This window comes from Maylandia zebra, unplaced genomic scaffold, assembly GCF_041146795.1.
Source record: "Maylandia zebra isolate NMK-2024a unplaced genomic scaffold, Mzebra_GT3a scaffold01, whole genome shotgun sequence".
NCBI classification, from domain to species: domain Eukaryota; kingdom Metazoa; phylum Chordata; class Actinopteri; order Cichliformes; family Cichlidae; genus Maylandia; species Maylandia zebra.
In genome coordinates this window covers 235778-259648 of record NW_027490031.1, presented here as the reverse complement: position 1 = coordinate 259648, position 23871 = coordinate 235778, and the positions used below count along the sequence as shown (strand labels likewise).

General features: G+C 42.2%; 1 protein-coding gene across 1 annotated transcript; it reads left to right on the top strand.

The window, feature by feature from the left end:
- Nucleotides 1–273: 273 nt before the first annotated feature.
- Nucleotides 274–22590, top strand: LOC106674925 (uncharacterized). Its single transcript, XM_076880921.1, has 8 exons — nucleotides 274–535; nucleotides 4715–5062; nucleotides 7750–8073; nucleotides 8165–8272; nucleotides 8964–9281; nucleotides 16292–16624; nucleotides 20933–21256; nucleotides 21373–22590. Exons 1-8 carry the CDS (start codon nucleotides 499–501, stop codon nucleotides 21462–21464), a joined length of 1884 nt encoding a protein of 627 aa, XP_076737036.1. The 5' UTR covers nucleotides 274–498; the 3' UTR covers nucleotides 21465–22590.
- Nucleotides 22591–23871: the final 1281 nt, after the last annotated feature.

Sequence of the window (23871 nt, the reverse complement as noted above, 5' to 3'; positions counted from 1 at the left end):
TTCTGTGTGAAGGTCAAAGTTCAGTCATCACATGAGTATCTAACATGTCATAAAGGTCACCAGGATACTCGTATAAACACTGATCTTTAACATAGAATCAGGCAGTATGTCTGTATTATTCTCTACATACAGACTGTAACACCGACCTGAAACTTTAACTTCACTCAGGAACCAAATTTACACATTAAGGAGTTTGTTTTGTTTCTTAGCAAAGTTCACATTTTATTGCTGCTTTGCTGAAGTTTGGTCGAGTCGGGCTGTAAATGATCTGTGACACAGACACACCTTATTGACCCGTCTGCTCACATTTCCTCACAGGCTTTGATTTAACTCTGTGGATCAGCAGTGACATGGTCACGGTGGGTACTGTAGCAGTCAGCCTCATGTGCCGTCTGAAGCAGTGTGAGAGTGTCAGTAGATGATCAGCAGAGGAAAGTGAAGCTGCTGTGAGCTGATGTCCTGAAGGGCTTTTAAAGAGTCTCTGAGTTTGACAGGAACATGAAGATGTTTGTGGTGTTTGTGATCCTCCTGCACGGTAAGTACACCTTCCTCTCTCTGCTCTCATCATCAGCTTTTCTTTCATCTCTCTCTCTTTAATGTGTTGAAGTGCAGTTTCTTCTTCTTTAAAAAAGAAGAGAAGTGACAGCATGTAGTGTGGTGCAGACTCACTGCTAAAATGACTTTTACTTGTTTTCCCAGTAAGGTGGCCCAGGGTCAGACAGGGAGGAGCCACTGATTGATATTATGTTGGTAGTTGTTTGTCAGTCACAACATTGGATCAGGGAATTAGTGCAGTCTTACTAGTGATACAGATGCTCTAGGTTTACTGTTCAATTCCCCACTAAGTTTTCCATTTATCTCTAAAGCCATAGATAATGTTTATCCTTAGCCAGCAGTTTCAATTTTCCTTTAGTGCCGCCTGCGCCTTCATCTGCAGTGCACTAGCTATGAAAAGTTTATTCATATAGCACATTTCATTATGCTGACTTTTGGACCAACAAACAGTATTTCTGTCTTGTCTCTGTTCACTTCTTAAGTGTTTTGAAATATCCAGTATATCATCAGCACACCTTATTAGTTCGTAAACAGACCCATATGGAAAATATATTATTATATATATATATTACTATTATTAGTGATAACTATACTACTACTACTAATAATAATTTCTTAAAAAACTGTATTTTTAGGAAGAGTATTTACAACAGTAAAAAAAATCCCTATTTCTGCATTTAACAGAATGCGATAAGAAAGCTGTTATAGGAACCACTGTCGAAAAAATATAATTGAACCAGTATAAATATAACTATGAGATGAACAGTGCTTGCATTTCTTTCTACTCTTTTCCCATTTCTTTCTTCGTCTTTTTTTTTTTTTTTTTTGTCTTAAATATTGAAGTCCATTGTTTTCTACTGCTTCCACCACACAAAAACAATTTCCTGCTGCCATAAGCAAAGCACAAAGGTGCTGCTCAGGGAGCATTTGCATGTTCTGCAAAGTTCAACACAGTTAGCACAGTGTACATATATTCCAAATGCAGAAATGCAGAATGACAGGAAGCAGCCACCTATAGTACACGTGAAGAGTGGCTGCCAAAAAAGATTTCATTTTTTGCACCTAACACTTTTCTCCATAGTCTAGAAAGGCAGCATAATTTGCATCTTCTGGACAAAGTTTAACGCCATTGAAATTTCTTCTTCTTTCACATTCGACTGGTTCACGTGAATGTTTTTATAGTAACTGAGATGGATGCCTGCTGTGCTTTTAAAAACACACAGTTTCTTTCTTGTTTCTACCAACCTTTAGAGGTTAGAGGTCATTGTACCAGCTAAAGCAGAACCTAAAACTGAAACTGTGTCTGAGTCACTGTTGATTGTCAGGCACTTGGTGTTCACTCTTTCTGTGTTAGAGTATCACTTCCTGTTACAACCCACAGTGGTGTTCTTGAGTAGCTTCCCCGTGTAGCCAATTTAATTAAAAGCTTTTCGACAACTTCTTATTTTATGGTGTCATCTTCATGTGCTTCATCCAAAGCACACTCTATGTTGATTTACCTGGTAATTATTTTCACAGTATTCACTCACTGTCTTTAGGGTTTTGCTAGCTTAGCTTAGCTCATAGCCGAATTGCTAGCAGCATCGCAACTGGCTAGCAACCATAGTCAAGTGTCTTCCAGGTGCCAGAGCAGGTGACATTGAGGGAAATTTAATTTTCCACTTCAGCTTATTAATTAACCAAAGACCAACACAGAGTTTTAATTCATTTGAAAGCCTGATGCGTAACCCTGTCCAGCCCTAGCTGGAAGACATAAAAACCCACCCACCCAGACTTCATCACAGTAGATGTCTTTCTGAAAGCTCTGTAACTAAGATTAAGAATATAATCCACCCACTGTTATCATCTTCAATGCCCTGTACCAATATAGAGCAGAGCAGCTATCTGAACGCTATTCCAACAGAGGTCGATTATCTTGTTAATAATTTCACCTCCTCAATACGTGGGACTCTGGATACTGTAGCTCCTGTGAAAACTAAGGCCTCAAATCAGAAGTACCTGACTCCGTGGTATAATTCTCAAACACGTAGCCTAAAGCAGATGACTCATAATCTGGAGAGGAAATGGCGTGTCACAGATTTAGAGGATCATCATTTAGCCTGGAGAAATAGTTTGCTGCTTAATAAGAAAGCCCTCCGCAAAGCCAGAACATCATACTATTCATCACTGATTGAAGAAAATAAGAAAAACCATAGGTTTCGATTTGTGATATGTAGCGTGTTTGGAGTGTGTAGTTAGTGTGTAGTGTAGTGGATAGTTTTGTTTTGTGTGTCAGAATAATGAGGCGACTACTGAATGTTACAGGTGCTGCCATAATGCCATCAAAGGCAGATTACAGTATAAACGGTGTCTCCAGGTAGAAAACAGGAGGAGTGAAAGAGCTCTGCTGTCAGACCTGCAGGTATCAGGCTGTGATGTTCTCCTTTATGGTGGACAGAAATTATGTTTTGGAGTGGCACAAATAATTTGTGTGGCATCTTATTGAATGCAGAACACCTGATTTTTATATAAATAGTTTGAAATGGTCATTTAAAAACGGGTAAAAGGTAAATGGATGTGAATACCTTGAATAAACTTGTGTATGGGATTTTAAAATGTACAATTTATATTTCCATTTAAAGTTATAAATTATGATTCAAGAAACATGTTTGTGTTTGTTACAGTAAAAAATATAACTTTTTCTAATCTGAGTTTGTTTTTTGTCTGATTTTAGTTGTGTTAATACAGTATGTCAAAATGAAAACATGACTGTAAATTCAGACACGTGAGGTTGTGCTGAAAAGGATGATACCAAACAAGGCAAAGGAAATAGTTTTCAAAGGTGAAATATAGAGGTCAAATCAAAACTAGTCAAAAATGGCCAATTATACGCTGATTAAAATTTTTTTTTTACAGTAATGCAATAGTTACTTTTCCTACTAATTAATTACTTTCTTGTAAATCAGTTGGTAACTCAGTTACTTTTTTGAAGAAGTAACTAATAACTATAATTAATTACTTTTTCAAAGTAACCTGCCCAACACTGCCCCTTTTCCACACACATTTCAGGTGCGTCCAACACACATTCCTTTACATCCAAATCACCAGTGCAGCCGTATGATGTTTTCCTTCTGTCACCCCAACCGGTCGCAGCAGATGGCCCCGCCCCTCCCTGAGCCTGATTCTGCCGGAGGTTTCTTCCTGTTAAAAGGGAGTTTTTCCTTCCCACTGTCACCAAAGTGTTTGCTCATAGGGGGTCATATGATTGTTGTTTTTTTTCTTTGTATGTATCATTGTAGGGTCTACCTTACAATATAAAGCGCCTTGAGGCGACTGTTGTTGTGATTTGGTGCTATATAAAATTGAATTGAATTGATGACGTTAGTAAGAGTTGTTTCTGTGCTGTGATTGGTTCTGAACCCATACTGCTACTCATCATAGAGACTGTGAGATTAAAGGTATTCTGTTGTTTATAAATGTTACACCACTCCAGGACAACTTGGTGTAAACAGCAGAACCGAGTTTATTTGGGTACTTCAGAACCGTGGCTTTCACATACAGAGCCCAAGAATACACTCTTCTTCTTTTTTTTCGAACATAGTTTTTCTTTTTCCGTGACTGCCCCCTACTGGTGAAAAACACGTAGCAGCCAGAAATCCAAACATAGTTGAATAACACAAATACCAACAGATTTATGCAATATTTTGGACATATTTTAGCTTTACACTTTACCAAGTGCTACATAAACAATATTTTAAAATATTTTGCTTTGGAGTGAAAGATTATAAATGTGTCTATAGCTATATTTCTCGAGTAGTGGTGTGATTACAGGACATTTAAGAGAAATGGGAAAATGCCAGACTGTAGAGAACTGTTCATAATATTTTCTAAATAAAACAAAAATAATTAATTTTTGCGAACAACAAAATACAAATTAGAACAGTTGTTGGAGATGGGATCAAGTAAAAAGGTGCAAGACTTTAACTTTTTCAACTATGGCTGGAAAAGCTCAATAAATGAACATCTACAGTTTGCAAGTGATTAAGCTGTGTTCAATGTCTTTGATTATATTTAGCTTTTTTGTGATTGGCTGACTACAAAATCCTGTAGGTAAAAATGGACTATGAGACAAAACTGCAGCATGCAGTTAATTTGTGTTTTTGCTTCTATGTTTGCTCAGTTTCCCAGCATGCCCTGGCTGTGGTGGTGGAGGTGTATGAGGGTGAGAGATCTGTCCTGCTGTCCTGTCAGTTCTCAGGTTTTATACCTGAGCACCCTGCAGTGATGTGGACTTGCAGTGATCTTCATCCCAAATCTCTCCACCTACAGCGTGAAGGAAAAGATGATCTTGGAGGACAAAACCAGCGTTACAGCGGGCGCACGTCGATGAGACCTGATGCTCTGGACACTGGAGACTTTAGCCTCACTCTGAGAAAACCAACAAAAACTGACAGTGGAGCATACACCTGCTCCATCAGTGATGGAGGAGATGAACTGAAAGTGACAGATATACAGCTGCAGGTCAAAGGTCAGCAACAAAACCAGAACGTATACACAGTAAAACCTGAAGTTCAATAGGCTTGAGAAAAGAATTTGAATGGGGATTTGAAATTGTAGGTAATGGTGAGAAAACGGTGTTTTTAATGCTAGAAATAGCTGGGTCACTTAAAAGTTTCATCCAGTTAGTCCCAATGTGAAAAGAATTCCCAGGTTGGGATCCATTGCCTTTGGATATGTCCATGTCAGCTCGCACTGGAGTAAATCACAGCCGTGAAGCAGCAAAAATGAGAATCAGCTCCTCCAAGTCTGATGCAATGGTCCTCATGGACCCGCATGGGCATCCAGAAAAGAGTTCAAAGTTCCCACTCTGGTCTAAGGAGCTTGGAAAGAAAAGCGTCTGGACTTCTTTAAGTTGCTTGAAGACGTTTCACCTCTCATCCGAGGAGCTTCTTCAGTTCTAAGGAACCCACTCTGATTCAAGGACCTCCAAGGTGGTCGAGTTTAAGCATCTTGGGGTGTCATTCATGAGTGAGGGTACATGGTAGATGGAGACTGACAGACGAGGCTGTCAGACTCACTGTGTGTGTCTCCTATATGATACATTTAACTGACATTTTTTTATTGTAACAACCAGCGATTTATACAGGAAACTAATGACTATTAACAAGGTTGCCCAAACTTTTGCATCCCACTGTAGTTGGGAGAGTTGAAAGGATGTACTGTCTGTTTGGGTAACTAAGGTAATTAAGGATATACAGGGAGTGCAGAATTATTAGGCAAGTTGTATTTCTGAGGAATAATGTTATTATTGAACAACAACCATGTTCTCAATGAACCCAAAAAACTCATTAATATCAAAGCTGAATGTTTTTGGAAGTAGTTTTTAGTTTGTTTTTAGTTTTAGCTATTTTAGGGGGATATCTGTGTGTGCAGGTGACTATTACTGTGCATAATTATTAGGCAACTTAACAAAAACAAATATATACCCATTTCAATTATTTATTTTTACCAGTGAAACCAATATAACATCTCCACATTCACAAATATACATTTCTGACATTCAAAAACAAAACAAAAACAAATCAGCGACCAATATAGCCACCTTTCTTTGCAAGGACACTCAAAAGCCTGCCATCCATGGATTCTGTCAGTGTTTTGATCTGTTCACCATCAACATTGCGTGCAGCAGCAACCACAGCCTCCCAGACACTGTTCAGAGAGGTGTACTGTTTTCCCTCCTTGTAAATCTCACATTTGATGATGGACCACAGGTTCTCAATGGGGTTCAGATCAGGTGAACAAGGAGGCCATGTCATTAGTTTTTCTTCTTTTATACCCTTTCTTGCCAGCCACGCTGTGGAGTACTTGGACGCGTGTGATGGAGCATTGTCCTGCATGAAAATCATGTTTTTCTTGAAGGATGCAGACTTCTTCCTGTACCACTGCTTGAAGAAGGTGTCTTCCAGAAACTGGCAGTAGGACTGGGAGTTGAGCTTGACTCCATCCTCAACCCGAAAAGGCCCCACAAGCTCATCTTTGATGATACCAGCCCAAACCAGTACTCCACCTCCACCTTGCTGGCGTCTGAGTCGGACTGGAGCTCTCTGCCCTTTACCAATCCAGCCACGGGCCCATCCATCTGGCCCATCAAGACTCACTCTCATTTCATCAGTCCATAAAACCTTAGAAAAATCAGTCTTGAGATATTTCTTGGCCCAGTCTTGACGTTTCAGCTTGTGTGTCTTGTTCAGTGGTGGTCGTCTTTCAGCCTTTCTTACCTTGGCCATGTCTCTGAGTATTGCACACCTTGTGCTTTTGGGCACTCCAGTGATGTTGCAGCTCTGAAATATGGCCAAACTGGTGGCAAGTGGCATCTTGGCAGCTGCACGCTTGACTTTTCTCAGTTCATGGGCAGTTATTTTGCGCCTTGGTTTTTCCACACGCTTCTTGCGACCCTGTTGACTATTTTGAATGAAACGCTTGATTGTTCGATGATCACGCTTCAGAAGCTTTGCAATTTTGAGACTGCTGCATCCCTCTGCAAGATATCTCACTATTTTTGACTTTTCTGAGCCTGTCAAGTCCTTCTTTTAGAATAGAATAGAATTAGAATAGAATAGAATTCAACTTTATTGTCATTGCACATGCACAGGTACAGGGCAATGAAATGCAGTTTGCATCCATCCAGAAGTGCTTTAGTGATATAGATATATTACAATATATATTAGCAATAATATAGATATGTGAGTATATTACAGAAATGGGTCTATTATGGTATGTTATAATGTACACGGTATGAAGTATGTTGTGAATATTCTATAACTATAAGTATGTACAGGCTGTAGTACATTTTGACCCATTTTGCCAAAGGAAAGGACGTCGCCTAATAATTATGCACACCTGATATAGGGTGTTGATGTCATTAGACCACACCCCTTCTCATTACAGAGATGCACATCACCTAATATGCTTAATTGGTAGTAGGCTTTCAAGCCTATACAGCTTGGAGTAAGACAACATGCATGAAGAGGATGATGTGGACAAAATACTCATTTGCCTAATAATTCTGCACTCCCTGTAGATGGGAATATACTTATAGAGTGGAGAGAGTCTGTTGAAAAGTTAGAAGCAGTACTTGCTCCATCATGCTCCAGTTACCACCAGTATTATACTGCACTGTCTTTGTGGTTGATAATGTGTTTCTTGTCCTCATAGACGACCAAGAGGAGGTGACAATGTGGAAAACGTCAGACTTCATCATCCTGCCCTGCAAAACAAAACCTGAGCTGCCTGAGGGTTCCAGAGTGGAGTGGACTCGCTCTGACCGAGTGGTCCATGTGTATTCAAACAGAAGCGACCACCTTAAGAACCAGGACGACATTTACTGTGGCCGCACGAAGATGAACAAAGACCTGCTGAGAACTGGAGACCTCAGCCTGACCCTGAAATACCCCACAGAGAGAGACAGTGGAGGATACATCTGCACCATCTACAGGGACAAAGACATCCTGAGACAGAAAGTAGTGCTGCAGGTCAAAGGTCAGAGATGTAAATACAGGTCAGAGGTCAGTGTTGTAGATTTAGGTCAGAGTTCAGTGTTCATGTCGTTATAGTTTCTGTTTCTCCATAGAACCATTTCCATCCTGGGCCACAGTTCTCCTGGTTCTCTTGGGCCTCCTGGTTCTTCTTGGGATTTCTGGAGGTCTCATATCTTATTTACGTCACTATTTCATGTCAGGTGAGTGTCTCCTACTACACTACCCATAATGCCGATGGTCAGCAGGTGTCCTCTGGTGGCTCCTTGACTGCGGCTCACACAAACTTGTTCCAGAAGCTGAAAGAGTTGAGAGTTACAAACAGCTGATACAGAGAGCTGAAGAGAAACTTCCAGGTTTGTTCCAGAAGTCAGAAAACCTCCTTCAGACTCAGTCATTGATCAGTGAAACAGCTCCACAACATGACTTTACTAAACAGTGTGTGTGCTTCACTGCATTGATCTGACTCAGAGGCTGCATGTGGACAAGCTGTTCTTCTTCTGTGGTGGTAAACAGCAGCTGACATGGAAACATGTGCTGACAGTAAATGTTGCAGCAGCTTCAGTAAATGTTCCTCCTTGAGTTGTGCTCAGTCATGTGGTGGAGAGCTTCAGATGTTCAGACACATGAGATCTTCATGGTTTTTGTGCTGATGTGTGTGAGACATGGCCAACTGTGGAGGCTCAGGCTGTCTGTGCTTCTTCATCCAACATGTCTGCAGCACTTTACAGGACGCTGCAGACTAGTTACCAAAGAACGAGTCAGGAACACATCAGGAACAAACTGAGACACAATCTGACTGAGACTAGAAGACAAGGAGGGACAGGGAGGTCATGTGACCATCACAGCTGCTGCCAGCTGATGTCATCATGCTGTGCTTTGTTGTCCTCAAAGGTTACAAGGTGGAGGTAGATTCAGGGATGGAGTCTGTCCTGCTGCCCTGTAAAACCACAGTTCGTCTGCCTGAAGATGGTAAAGTGGAGTGGACGGATAAAAATGGAAAGGTCCACGTGTATGAGAACGGCTCTGACAAACCTGAATACCAGCACCCAGATTTTAAAGCCAGAACCAAGATGAGGAAAAATCTGCTGATGCTTGGAGACTTCAGTCTGACCCTGAAATACCCGACAATCACAAACACCTACACCTGCACCATCTACAGCAGGGAGGGAAACATCCTGATGAAGAAACACGTGAAGCTGACTGTCAAAGGTTAGTGCTGTAGATACACGTCAAAGATCAGAAGTCAGTAAATGGTAAACAGACTGGTCCTTATACAGTCCTTTTCACAATAACTAGAAGATGATTTCTAGCAGAAGTGTGAACATCTCCACATCCTTTCTCCATGTTATCATCCAAAGCTGTGTGAAGTTTCAGAGCTCTGCAGCTAACAGACACTTTCAGTTTGTAACATCGTCTTCAGAACAACAAGATTAAGAAAAAAAACAAAACGCATAAAACCGAACATTTCCAATAAAGGAAACAAAAAGGTGGAATAAACTGATGTCTTAGTCAGTTTGTTAAATCGTTTGGATTTTCAGACAACAACATTCTTGTAGGTTATTTACCATATTTGATCAGTACCTCTCCATAGTGGTGAAGAGAGAGTTGAGTGAAGCTCTCAAATTATGAAACAAGTTGTTCCCAGGCTGGAGGAGGTGGCCAGGGTGAGGGTGGTCTGGGCTTCTCTGCTTAGGCTGCTGCCCCCACGACCTCCCCCCAAATAAGCTGAAGAAGATGAAAGGATGAAAAGATGTGATCATTCTGTATATTTCAGATAAAATAAAGTTAAATGGTAAATATTATTTCATTTCACATTTTCATGTAAGACACGGTATGCCTCAGCTCTTTCAGGTAGATCCAATGATGTGTCTAACTTTCTGATAACTTTCACTTTCCATCCTGATGATGAAGGCTGACAGAGAATGACGTCCCTCTGGAATCAGAATTTCCTGCAGTGAACATCCTGATTTTCTTTTTTTAAAGACACCAAATAGTGATGTTACCTCTAACACCGAGGCTTTGAACTACACTTTATTTATTGTTGTGAAACTGTGGGCGGAGTTTGCTTCAATTGAAATCACTGATTGTGTTTGAAGAGCTTCACGCTACGTCCACACGTATTTTTGAAAATGGAGATTTTCTGTTTTCGTTTTAAAAAAAACGCGTAAACGCAGAAATGAAGGAAAACGCTGCTAGGAACATGCCAAAGCAGCAGGGGGCAATATATTCCTAACCGTGTAGAAATGTTGGCCAATCAGAAGTCTAGAAGCCTCGTTGGGAAAAAGTAAACAAAGCTGGGGCATAGAAGCTAGTGATGGTAAATTTGATTCTTTTTACTGAATCGAGTGTTAATGAGTCACTCACCAAAGTGAATCGGTTTTTTTGAGTCATTTGATTCACTGAGTCAGTTGACCAGAGAGTGCAAAAATTTTACATTTTCACTCAAACTTAATTTGTTTCCCTTTTCATGTAAATCCCACTGCTAAGATGAATGCTTAAAAAACAAACAAACTATTTTAAGATAAGATAAGATAAGATAAGATAACCTTTATTAGTCCCACACGTGGGAAATTTGTTTTGTCACAGCAGGAAGTGGACAGTGCAAAAGTTATGAGGCAAAAATTAGAATACAATAAGAATAAATACAGTACACAACTGTACAGAATAGAATAAAATAATATACTATATACAGTAGAATAAAATAAATATACAATAAGATAAAAATAGAATACAAATACAAATACTATATACAACTGAGTAAAAATACAACGATGACAGAAAGGATTATTGCACTTAGTATTATTGCATATGTATGGATGTGTGTGTTTGATCAGTTAAAGTCTTTATTATGGAGTCTGACAGCAGTGGGGAGGAAAGACCTGCGAAATCTCTCCGTCCCACACCGTGGGTGCCGCAGTCTCCCACTGAAGGAGCTGCTCAGTGCTGTCACAGTCTGCTGCATGGGGTGGGAGATGTTGTCCATCAGGGATGACAGCTTAGCCGCCGTTCTCCTGTCACTCACCACCTCCACTGGGTCCAGAGGGCATCCTAGAACAGAGCTGGCCCTTCGGATCACCCTGTTCAGTCTCTTCCTGTCCCCAGCAGAGATGCTGCCGCCCCAGCAGACCACGCCATAAAAGATAGCAGAAGCCACAACAGAGTCATAGAATTTCTTCAGGAGTGGGCCCTCCACTCCAAACGACCTGAGTCTCCGCAGCAGGTACAGCCTGCTCTGCCCTTTCCTGTAGAGGGCGTCTGAGTTATGAGTCCTGTCCAGTCTATTGTTCAGATGAACACCAAGGTACCTGTAGCTGTCCACAGCCTCAATGTCCATACCTTGGATGTTCAGTGGTTGCAGTGGAGAATGCTTGTGCCTGCGGAAGTCTACCACCAGTTCCTTGGTTTTACTGGCGTTGATCTGGAGGTAGTTCAGCTGGCACCAGTCCACAAAGTCTTGGGTCAGACCTCTGTACTCCTTGTCGTCCCCATCAGTGATGAGGCCGACTATTGCAGAGTCATCAGAGAACTTCTGCAGGAAGCACTGGGTGGAATTGTGGGAGAAGTCTGCAGTGTAGATGGTGAAGAGGAACGGAGCCAGAACCGTTCCCTGTGGGGCCCCCGTACTGCAGACGACCCTGTCCGACACACAGCCCTGAGTCCTCACATACTGTGGTCGGTCGGTGAGGTAGTCCAGGATCCAGGTAGTGAGGTGATGGTCCACTCCAGAGTTCACCAGCTTGTCCTTTAGAACCGAGGGAAGAATGGTGTTGAAGGCACTGGAGAAATCAAAGAACATGATTCTCACAGTGCTTCCAGCGGTCTCCAGGTGAGCGAGGGAACGATGTAGGAGGTGAATGACGGCATCATCCGCTCCAATGCCAGGCTGGTAGGCAAACTGAAGTGGGTCCAGTGATGAGCTTATTAGGCGCCGAAGCTGAGCCAGGACCAACCGCTCCAGGGTCTTCATCAGGTGGGATGTCAGAGCCACCGGCCTGTAGCTGTTGAGGTCCTTGGGGCGTGAAGTCTTTGGCACTGGTACAACACAGGAGGTTTTCCAGAGCTGTGGGACTCTTCCCAACCTCAGGCTCAGGTTGAAGAGGTGCTCCATCACCCCACACAGTTGGTCCGCGCAGGACCTGACGACCCTCGAGCTGATGCCATCTGGACCCGCTGCCTTCTTACCATTAATCCTCTTCAGTTCCCTCCTAACCTGGGTGGTTGAGAGAGACAGGCTGGAGCCTTGTGTTGAGTGTGTATTGGATGCTGTTGTTGGGGGTGGGGGGGAGTGAGCAGGGTGAATAGAGGAGGTGTGAAGTGTCTGAGGTGGAACAGCAGCAGTGGGGGTGGGTGAGTCTGCAGCCGATGTTGCAGACTGCCTCATGGCTGAGTCAAATCTGTTGAAGAAATGATTCAGTTCATTTGCCCATCTCACATCCCTCCCAGGCAGAGAGTTCTGCTGTTTGTGGCCCGAGATGGTTCTGAGGCCTCTCCAGACTTCACCAACGTTGTTTTGTTGAAGCTGGTTCTCCATCTTCTGCCTGTAGCTCTCCTTCCCATTCCTTATCAGTCCCCTCAGCTCTCTCTGCACCCTTTTCAACTCCTCTTTGTCTCTGGATTTTATAGAGAAAAAAAGAGCAAAAACATTTCTAAAATTAAGCAATTTCCTATCAAAATTGCTTAATAAACATTTATTTTGTTAGTATTTTCCTTAAGTGTGTCAAATATATATTTTCTCATCTAAATGTCCACTGCGCTGTGAGCCAGGGGGCGGTAATGCGCCTTAACATTGGTTGCCAACCAAGAAGAAGAAGAAGCTGTGAGCCAGGAGGGAGGGGGTGAGTGAGTGATTCGTTCGCTCGCTCTATGATTCAGCACAGGAGGGAGGGGGTGAGTGAGTGAGTGATTCGTTCGCCCGCTCTTTGATTCAGCACAGGAGGGAGGGGGTTAGTGAGTCCTGAGTGATTCGTTCGCTCTTTGATTCAGCACAGGAGGGAGGGGGTGAGCGAGTCCTGAGTGATTCGCTTATGCTTACGATTCCGCACAGGAAGCGAGGGGGTGAGTAGCTCAAATGTGTTGTTAGCATGTTAGCAGCGCGATGCTACTCTGAACCGGGGAGCTATTTTCTTGATGTGAGCTTCTACTCAGGGTTTTTTCTTCCAGTTCAGAGCAGAAATGCTTTTGTTACGAAACTGGCTGTTGTTTTTCCCCCCCCCCCACAATTTTAATTATAACCTAGATATATTTCTACTAATGGAATTAGTTTGCTAACAGCAACAGGGATGAGTCAGTGAGTCAGTTGGGCTTGTGAATCATGATTCACGAGTCAGTAAAGTGATTCTCGAGTATTGAACATCACTAATAGAAGCAGAACCGAGTCGTATGTGTGGAGGGACAGTAACTGTGTGTGTATATGTGAGCATTTAAACACTGCAGAGAGTACAATTAACAGCAACAGTATTGTAGAAATTCATTTCACCGAAAAAATAATGTGGCGCACAGTGTGACGTCAAAATAGGCGCACACCTTTGACACTGCGTTTTCTCCGTTTTTATTTATTTTATTTCCGGCTCTTTTTAGAGAACCGGCTCTTTCGGCTCCGAACCGGCTCTTCAGGTTGTTTTGTTGCTTTAATTAATTTATTATTAACAATAATATAAAATTATGCACAAAAGGAATTACTAATGTAAAAAAAACTTGGTTTTATTTACAGTGGGGCAAAAAAGTATTTAGTCAGCCACCGATTGTGCAAGTTCCCCCACTTAAAATGATGACAGAGGTCAGTAATTTGCACCAGAGGTACACTTCAACTGTGAGAGACAGAATGTGAAAAAAAATCCATGAATTCACATGGTAGGATTTGTAAAGAATTTATTCGTAAATCAGGGTGGAAAATAAGTATTTGGTCACCTCAAACAAGGAAAATCTCTGGCTCTCACAGACCTGTAACGTCTTCTGTAAGAAGCTTTTCTGTCCCCCACTCGTTACCTGTATGAATGGCACCTGTTTGAACTCATCATCTGTATAAAAGACACCTGTCCACAGCCTCAAACAGTCAGACTCCAAACGCCGCCATGGCCAAGACCAAAGAGCTTTCGAAGGACACCAGGAAAAGTATTGTAGACCTGCACCAGACTGGGAAGAGTGAATCTACAATAGGCAAGCAGCTTGGTGTGAAAAAATCAACTGTGGGAGCAATCATCAGAAAATGGAAGACATACAAGACCACTGATAATCTCCCTCGATCTGGGGCTCCACGCAAGATCTCATCCCGTGGGGTCAAAATGATCATGAGAACGGTGAGCAAAGATCCCAGAACCACACGGGGGGACCTGGTGAATGACCTGCAGAGAGCTGGGACCAAAGTAACAAAGGTCACCATCAGTAACACACTACAACGGCAGGGAATCAAATCCCGCAGTGCCAGACGTGTTCCGCTGCTGAAGCCAGTGCATGTCCAGGCCCGTCTGAAGTTTGCCAGAGAGCACATGGATGATACAGCAGAGGATTGGGAGAATGTCATGTGGTCAGATGAAACCAAAGTAGAACTTTTTGGTATAAACTCAACTCGTCGTGTTTGGAGGAAGAAGAATACTGAGTTGCATCCCAAGAACACCATACCTACTGTGAAGCATGGGGGTGGAAACATCATGCTATGGGGCTGTTTTTCTGCCAAGGGGACAGGACGACTGATCCGTGTTAAGGACAGAATGAATGGGGCCATGTATCGTGAGATTTTGAGCCAAAACCTCCTTCCATCAGTGAGAACTTTGAAGATGAAACGAGGCTGGGTCTTCCAACATGACAATGATCCAAAACACACCGCCCGGGCAACAAAGGAGTGGCTCTGTAAGAAGCATTTGAAAGTCCTGGAGTGGCCTAGCCAGTCTCCAGACCTCAACCCCATAGAAAATCTGTGGCGGGAGTTGAAAGTCCGTGTTGCTCGGCGACAGCCCCAAAACATCACTGCTCTCGAGAAGATCTGCATGGAGGAATGAGCCAAAATACCAGCTACTGTGTGTGCAAACCTGGTAAAGACCTATAGTAAACGTTTGACCTCTGTTATTGCCAACAAAGGTTATGTTACAAAGTATTGAGTTGTATTTTTGTTATTGACCAAATACTTATTTTCCACCCTGATTTACGAATAAATTCTTTACAAATCCTACCATGTGGATTCATGGATTTCTTTTTCACATTCTGTCTCTCACAGTTGAAGTGTACCTCTGGTGCAAATTACTGACCTCTGTCATCATTTTAGGTGGGGGAACTTGCACAATCGGTGGCTGACTAAATACTTTTTTGCCCCACTGTATAACCTTTATTTATGCAGTTAAAAAATCTCATTAACATTAAAAATGTCTTTCATAAGAGTAAGTTGGCCAAGAGCAGAAATACCAGCAAATATTACAATAGTTCTGCAAAAATATTTTAAGTGGGGATAAAGAACCGGATTGGTTATAATGTAAGTACAATAACAATAATAATAATAATATTTTTTTAATTTTATATATAACCCCTTTGTAAACCCTGTTCACTGAAGTCTATTTACGAACATACGCAAAGATATTAATACACAGAAACATTGGAAATCCGTTTTTGGCAGACAATCACTTTTTGGCACAATACCAGCTCGCGTCGATCACGTCAAAGCTCCGGCTCTAAGAGCCATTTCGTTCGAGACCGACACATCACTAGTCCACACATAAATGCAAAAACTGAGTTTTCGAAAATATCCACTCTGGCAGGCGTTTTTAGAAATCTCTGTTTTCAGCGACTGAAAACGCAGTTTACGTGTGGACGAAAAGTGCAAACGCATAGAAAAATCTCAGTTTTCAAAAATACCCGGGTACGTGTGGATGTAGGCCCAGTGCTTCAGGTGGAGCTTTGAAACGTTGGCGTAAAACTCGATGTATTAAAGGTGACTGAAACATAGTTTATCATTTTGAACCATGTGTGTAGTGAATGAAGCTGTGAGTAGTGATTCAGTTTTTGAGCCAGTGCCTTGTTTCGTCATTAATATCAAATAAAGGTTTGACTCTGGACACATCAGCTCTGCTGCTGATTGGACAGATAAACACAACACAGTAGAGTAATGGGACATATTTCAGACTCCAAACAAACATCACTAAAAATATTTCACTTCATCCGGTCAAAGAAAATGTACACACTGCTGCTGCTGATGTCTGTCCAGCTCATGCTGTGCTTTGTTGTCCTCTCAGTCCCCCAGGTGGAGGTGGATTCAGGGGTGGAGTTTGTCCAGCTGCCTTTCAAAACCTCTTCAAAAGTTCCCCTGCTTGACATAGCAACCATTGAGTGGACAAACATGTACAACACAAAGGTCCACGTGTATCAGAAGAGCTCTGACCAGCCTGAAGAACAGGACAAGATCTACACAGAAAGAACGAAAATGAATGAAGACCCACTGAAAACTGGAGACCTCAGTCTGACCCTGAAATACCCCACAGATGGAAACACGGGTATCTACACCTGCATCGTCTACGACACCAAGAAAAACATCCTGCTGAAGAAAAAGGTGGAGCTGAGAGTCAAAGGTCAGTGCTGTAGATACAGCTCAAAGATCAGAGTTCAGAAAATGATTAAAAACCGAAAATAAATAAAAACAAAAGTGAGCTGACAGATGCCAGCCAACTAATCAAAACTCAAAAGAAAAGAAACCACAGTGGTTTCTACAAGTCAAACAAGCTAAATAAATGAACACGCTGGTGACCATACACAGAATGCTAATCATGCTAAACATGGTGCAATGTGTTCAGCAACAAAACAAGAGAGAAGCCTTCAAGTGAAAGTGTACTATTTTTCTTAAATTGGACAATAATTGGACAATCTTACGCCTCAACTTACTCTTGGAATTTGCTGGGATCTCATGCGCACAACATGAAAAAAACACAACATCCAAAATGCTAGCTGGTACTGCTTATATCATTCATCATATAAAGCAGGGTGTCATGAACATTATGTGCAGGCTGGAATTGGACCAAAACGCAAACTCACCGAAAGGAAGCTTAAACTCAAAATGCAGCTTTATTTTCTGAACGGAGGAAAAGGCGATACAAAACAAAACTAGACTGGGAAATTCTTATGAAACTGACTCGCAAAGAAACACGGAGGGGTACACGGCCATGAGGGAGGACGCGACACGGAAGGAGACGCTGACTAGTGATGCGCGAATCATGAACGAATCGTTAAATATCGAGAATCACTTTACTGACTCATGAATCATGATTCACAAGTCCAACTAACTCACTGACTCATCTCTGTTGCTGTTAGCAGCAATGTATCTAGCTTATAATTAAAATTGTGGACACAATTTTAACACAACATCCAGTATCTTAACAAAAGCATTTCTGTTCTGAACTGGAAGAAAAAGCCCTGAGTAGAAGCTCACATCAAGACAATAGCTCCTCGGTTCACAGTAGCATCGCTCTGCTAACATGCTAACAGCACATTTGAGCTATTCACCCCCTCCCTCCTGTGCTGAATCATAGAGCGAACGAATCACTCACTCACTCACTGGCTGTATCCCAATTCAGGGTCTGCAGCCTTAAAAGCCGCATTTTAAGGCCGATTACGTCACCGCGATGCGACGAAGGCTGTCCCAATTCGAAGGCTGCTCGAAATGCGGCCCTCAAATGCGTCCTTCATTTCCCTGAATTTTAAGGATGTGGCGGTGTAGACTTCGTGGCCCAACATATCCCAGAATGCATAGCGCAGCGGTGGGTGTGGATAATTTTGCCAAAAAAAACGGCGGATGAGGGGCGCCCGAAGAGTAAACTTTAAGTACTGAATATTATGTCACTTGTTTATGTGCAAATGTTAAATAACAAAGAACATTAAAACATTACTGTTGGCCACATGTCGGCAAAGTTATGTGACATTAGTGACGTTTGTACTAACTTGGTTTTAAAGCCTTTACTTTAAAATATACGCCGTTCAATAGCTGAGCTTAATCTTACAGAGAATGATCAAAGCTCATGTAGCAACAAACAAACAAATGAACAAAAGATTTTCTCCTTCATTTCTTTCAAACAAAGCTGTATGACACGTTTCCAGCTGTTAGTATCATGGTTGCTAGGCAACCTGGGCAGCGCAACGGAGGCTAGACCGTCCCATTTCACAAGCCTCGCACTTCCGGCCTTAGCGGTCTTTGAGTACGCGGCCCTTGAGGATCGTTGAGGCTGCGTACTTTAAGGCTGCAGACCCTGAATTGGGATACAGCCACTCACCCCCTCCCTCCTGGTTCACAGCTTCTTCTTCTTCTTGGTTGGCAACCAATGTTAAGGCGCATTACCGCCCCCTGGCTCACAGCTCAGTGGACATTTAGATGAGAAAATATATATTTGACACATTTAAGGAAAATACTAACAAAATACATGTTTATTAAGAAATTTTGATAGGAAATTGCTTAATTTTAGAAATGTTTTTGCTCCTTTTTGCTCTATAAAATAGTTGTTTTCTTTTAGAATCATTCATCTTAGCAGTAGGATGTACATGAAAAGAGAAACAAATTAAGTTTGAGTGAAGATGTACATTTTTTGCACTCTCTGGTCAACTCTCACACACGTCACCACACGCACCACCACACATTTCCTATAATCCTATAATTCCTATAATTTATAATCCTTATCTTTATAATCTCTTCTGCTATTTGCACATTCTTTACTGTAAATTCCTAAGTTAATTTGTAAATTTTTGTAGTAAATTGTAAATATTGTAAAACTTTTCTTCTGTCATTTAATGGTCGGGCATTGTACAGCTACAAGCATTTCACCCCCATGTCATACTGTGTATGGTTGTGTGTGTGTGACAAATAAAATTTGAATTTGAATTTGAACTGACTCAGTGAATCAAATGACTCAAAAAAACCAATTCACTTTGGTGAGTGACTCATTAAAACTCGATTCAGTAAAAAGAATCAAATTTACCATCACTAACGTTGACATAAATGAACACAAAGATAACGAGGTCTTTGGCCTTTGTCTGGTAACCGTTCCTAGATGTTACCTGATCATGGATTAATCTCTGCCACAGTGTTGCTGACAGAGCAATGTTTGGTGAACAGGATCGTCTTTACATGAAACATGCAATCCTTCACAAACTGCCCTCGGTTAATGGTTTTCCTGCCTCTGCAATTAGTTCACTAACTATGTAGCTCCCTTCAGCTGTAGCAAACTGGTACAAAGCCATTGCAGGGGGGCGCGTTATGACTAAAAAAAGGAACAACAACAAAAAAAGAATGCTTGGACACTGCTAGCATAGTGGACAGGGTTTTTTGTTTTGTTTTGTTTTCAAGGGGCTTCCACACAAACACAATGCAGAGGTTGAAGCATCGCAAAATATGCTTGCAAGCCAAAGACTAGAACAGCAGCTGTCGTGCCAAGGTAGGTAGGTCTCCCCGACAGAATTTGTTTCCCCTGCGTCGGGAGCACACGTGCGAGTGGGCGTTAAGGCGTCTGGGTCGTAAACCACCGCCTCTGTTCAAAGATGGTCACTCACAGTGGACATAGATGCTTCTTTCACTCCTCTTTCAAACCATCTGTCCTCTCTGTCCAGAATGTGAACATTGGCATCCTCGAAAGAGTGACCTTTGACCTTTAGATGCAGATGGACTGCTGAGTCTTGTCCTGTGGAGGTGGCTCTTCTGTGTTGTGCCATGCGCTTGTGAAGTGGCTGTTTGGTCTCTCCAATGTAGAGGTCTGAGCATTCCTCGCTGCACTGTACAGCGTACACCACATTGTTAAGTTTGTGTTTAGAAGTTTTGTCTTTGGGATGAACCAGTTCTTATTTTCAAAAGTAATTAATTACTTAGTTACTTTTTAAAAACACGATTTACAACCTGAATAGGTGATAAAGTGATACATCTTTCAGCCCAATTCTACTTTTTCTGCATAATCCATCATAAAAAATGTAATCAAAAGGAAAAGTCTCTTTTTAAAACTTGTTTCATTAGTTTTAGTCTTTTAACTTTATGCATCAAGCAAAAATTAAATTATATGCAACATTCTCTGACTGGAAGAAATTAGTTTAACATTTAAACCTATTTTCTGCACATTCCAGCACATAAAATAAAATATTTTTTGTGTTTACACTCAGTCTTTCAAATAGATGCAAGTAAAACACAGCAGAAAATAAATAAAGTCAAAGACTCAGCGGTCCTGTTGCTCTATTTTCACCTGTAAAGCAGGAGTGGGGCAGGCGGAGGTTTACCCTGGTGCAGGTGTGCCGCGGTCAGTTGAAGAATCCACGAGTTTCTCTGTGAGTTTCCCATTACGTCGTTGCGCACTCGGTGCTTGTTTGGAAGTTTAGGGGTTTTTTCGCTGTAAAAAGAAGTTTTCTTCCCACGCACAACGGACGCTAATGTTTTTGTCACTTTTTATGGAATCAAACTCAAAGTAAGGTCAGTACTTCCACGCTTTAAACGCTGCACGCTGCATACTCTCTCCCGCACTCCATATATTATCCATTGTTGCTCTGCACACAGCTGTTGTCACAAACGTCGCACTCGCTTACGTCACTGTCGTGAGACATTCTCGCAAAAAAACCCCCAGTTTTAGTAACACAGTAACGCAGCGTTCCTACGGGAAAGTAACAGTAATCTAATTACCGTTTTTGCAATAGTAATCCCTTACTTTACTCGTTACTTGAAAAAAGTAATCGATTACAAGTTACAAGTAACACATTACTGCCCATCTCTGGTCTCCACAAGCTTAAAGAGCTGCTTTCACTTGATCTCTGTCCTGTTTCCTTCTGCTCTGATCTGCTTCTGTTCTTCAGCCTTATCTACAACTCTGAAAATCAGCTGCTTCTGTCTATAAAGGTAATGTTGTTTGTTGTCCTCTCAGACTGTCTGGTGGAGGTGAAGGAGGGGGCGGAGTCTGTCGAGCTGCCCTTCAAAACCACAGGAAACCTGCCTGAAGATGCCACAGTAGAGTGGGAATACTGTGAACCTGAATGCAGGAAGGTCCACGTGTATGAAAAAAGATCTGACCAGCCTGACAAAAAGGACGAGGAATACAGGGACCGAACATCAATGAATGAAGACCCTCTAAAAACTGGAGACCTCAGTCTGACCCTGAAACACCCCACAGAGAGAGACAATGGGAGATACAGATGTGAAGTCAAGTCTGGTTGTAAACTTCTCAGAAGGAAAATGTTGTTTCTAAAAGGTTAGTGTGTGTGTGTGTGTGTGTGTGTGTGTGTGTGTGTGTGTGTGTGTGTGTGTGTGCGTGTGCGTGCGTGTGTGTGTGTGTGTGTCTCTGACTGTCTTGTGTCTCCTCTGCAGGGAGAGTTCAGGTCCAGGATCAAACAGGGGACATCAGGAACAGAAGCAGCTCCATTGATCCGACTCCTCTGATGGCTGATCAATCAGTTTGATCTGTGTGTTCTGTGATTATTGATCAGTGATGTCAGAGTGGAGTCAGTGTGATGTTGTTGTTGTGTGTTTGAGACTTTTAGTGTCCATGAAGGTCTCTGCTGCCGTAGATCCTCTGAACTGTGACAGAGGTCTCACTCTGGAGGAAACTCTCAGCACTTTCCAGCAGCTCCTCCATCATGGAGGACGTTCCCTCACTGTAACAGGTGGAGGAGAGAGGAGAGGAAGCACAGGTGGATCCTCTGAGGAAGAGGAGCGTTCTCACAGTAATGTTACAACATGAAAAAACAAAGGACATTATCACATAGTATTAAAGTATATCACATCAGTCCATGCTGTCCCCTCACTGAGTGTCTTAACATTATTTACTCAGTAACCAACATGAACTTGTATTATCAGCAAGTGTGTGTATTTTTTTGGTTAGAATATCAAATTAGTTTTTGATTGTTTTTGTGCAGCACTTTGGTCAGCTGTTATATTGTTTAAAAGTGCTTTAGAAATGAAGTGAAAGTGAAATAAAGAAATGTGATAATATCGATCCTTTGAGACCCCACATTCAATGGTTTTACTGTGAGATATTACAGGTGTCTATCGCTCCCTTCCATACACCTGAGTGCTGTGGCCCTGACACCATCATGGTATTAGCACCAATAAAAGTCCACACTCATCTTCATTATGAAGGTCGACAGCAGAGTGTGAGCTCATCTCCATTAAAAGTGTCCTCAGACCTGGACTGAGATTCAGAGTGAGAGGAGAGCTCAGGGACCGCCTACAAAGTGCAACACCAACAAAAAAAACCAATAAAGTTTGGTGACTGTGTTTTTAATGGACGTCTACTTTAAATTACTTCCTCAAAGTGTGTCAAGTTCATCACTGTAAATGTACATATTAGTAAAAATGGTTTGATAAAAGCAGATCATGAGGAATTTTTAGATTTTTCACTGTGAGAAGAAGTTATTTAATAATTCTAATTTAAAAAGATCACCTTTGTATTTATTACGGCAGAATGATGGACAAGATGGCCCTGCAGTATAAAGTCATCTGGGAGAAATGCCACTGTACATGATTGGAGCAGCAACGTCTTTGTGGTGTTGCACTTTGTAGGCGGTCCCTGAGCACTTCACTCCACCCAGCTGCACCTGGAGCCCAGCGGCATTTATTTCACATCCACCTTGTTGTGATTCACGCGCTGAGGGTGTCCTTTCTGATTGATATATATATATATATATATATATACATATACATATATATATATACGTATATATATATATATATATATATATATATATATATATATATATATGTATATATATATATATATATATATATATATACATACATATATATATATATAAAACCCCCTCAGTGAGATCATTAACAAGACTGGCTACGGATACCGACTACGGAACGGAGCAGTTGTCAGCCACCTCCTGTACATGGATGACATCAAGCTGTATGCCAAGAGTGAACGAGACATCGATTCACTGATCCACACTACCAGGCTATACAGCAATGACATTGGAATGTCATTCGGACTGGAGAAGTGTAGTCGGATGGTAACAAAGAGAGGGAAGGTAGTCAGAACTGAGGGGATTGAACTACCAGAAGGCAACATTGCAGACATAGAGGACAGTTACAAGTACCTGGGGATCCCGCAGGCGAATGGGAACCATGAAGAGGCCGCTAGAAAAGCTGCAACCACCAAGTACCTGCAGAGGGTCAGGCAAGTCCTGAGGAGTCAGCTGAATGGTAAGAACAAGATCCGGGCCATCAACACGTACGCCCTGCCCGTGATCAGGTACCCTGCTGGGATAATAGGCTGGCCAAAGGAGGAGATAGAAGCCACTGACATAAAGACAAGAAAGCTCCTTACCATGCATGGAGGGTTTCACCCCAAGTCCAGCACCCTGAGGCTGTACGCTAAGCGGAAGGAAGGGGGCCGGGGACTGGTGAGTGTCAGCACCACAGTCCAGGATGAGACAACGAACATCCAAGAATACATTGGGAAGATGGCCCCAACTGACCGAGTGCTCAGTGAATACCTCAGGCAGCAGAAACCCAAGAAAGAGGAGGGAGACGAGGAACCATCATGGAAGGACAGGCCCCTGCACGGTATGTACCACCGGCAGATAGAGGAGGTGGCTGATATCCAGAAATCCTACCAGTGGCTGGACAAAGCTGGACTGAAAGACAGCACAGAGGCACTAATCATGGCAGCACAAGAACAAGCTCTGAGCACAAGATCCATAGAGGCTGGGGTCTATCACACCAGGCAAGACCCCAGGTGCAGGCTGTGTAAAGATGCCCCAGAGACAATCCAGCACATAACAGCAGGGTGCAAGATGCTAGCAGGCAAGGCATACATGGAACGCCATAACCAAGAGGCCGGCATAGTGTACAGGAACATCT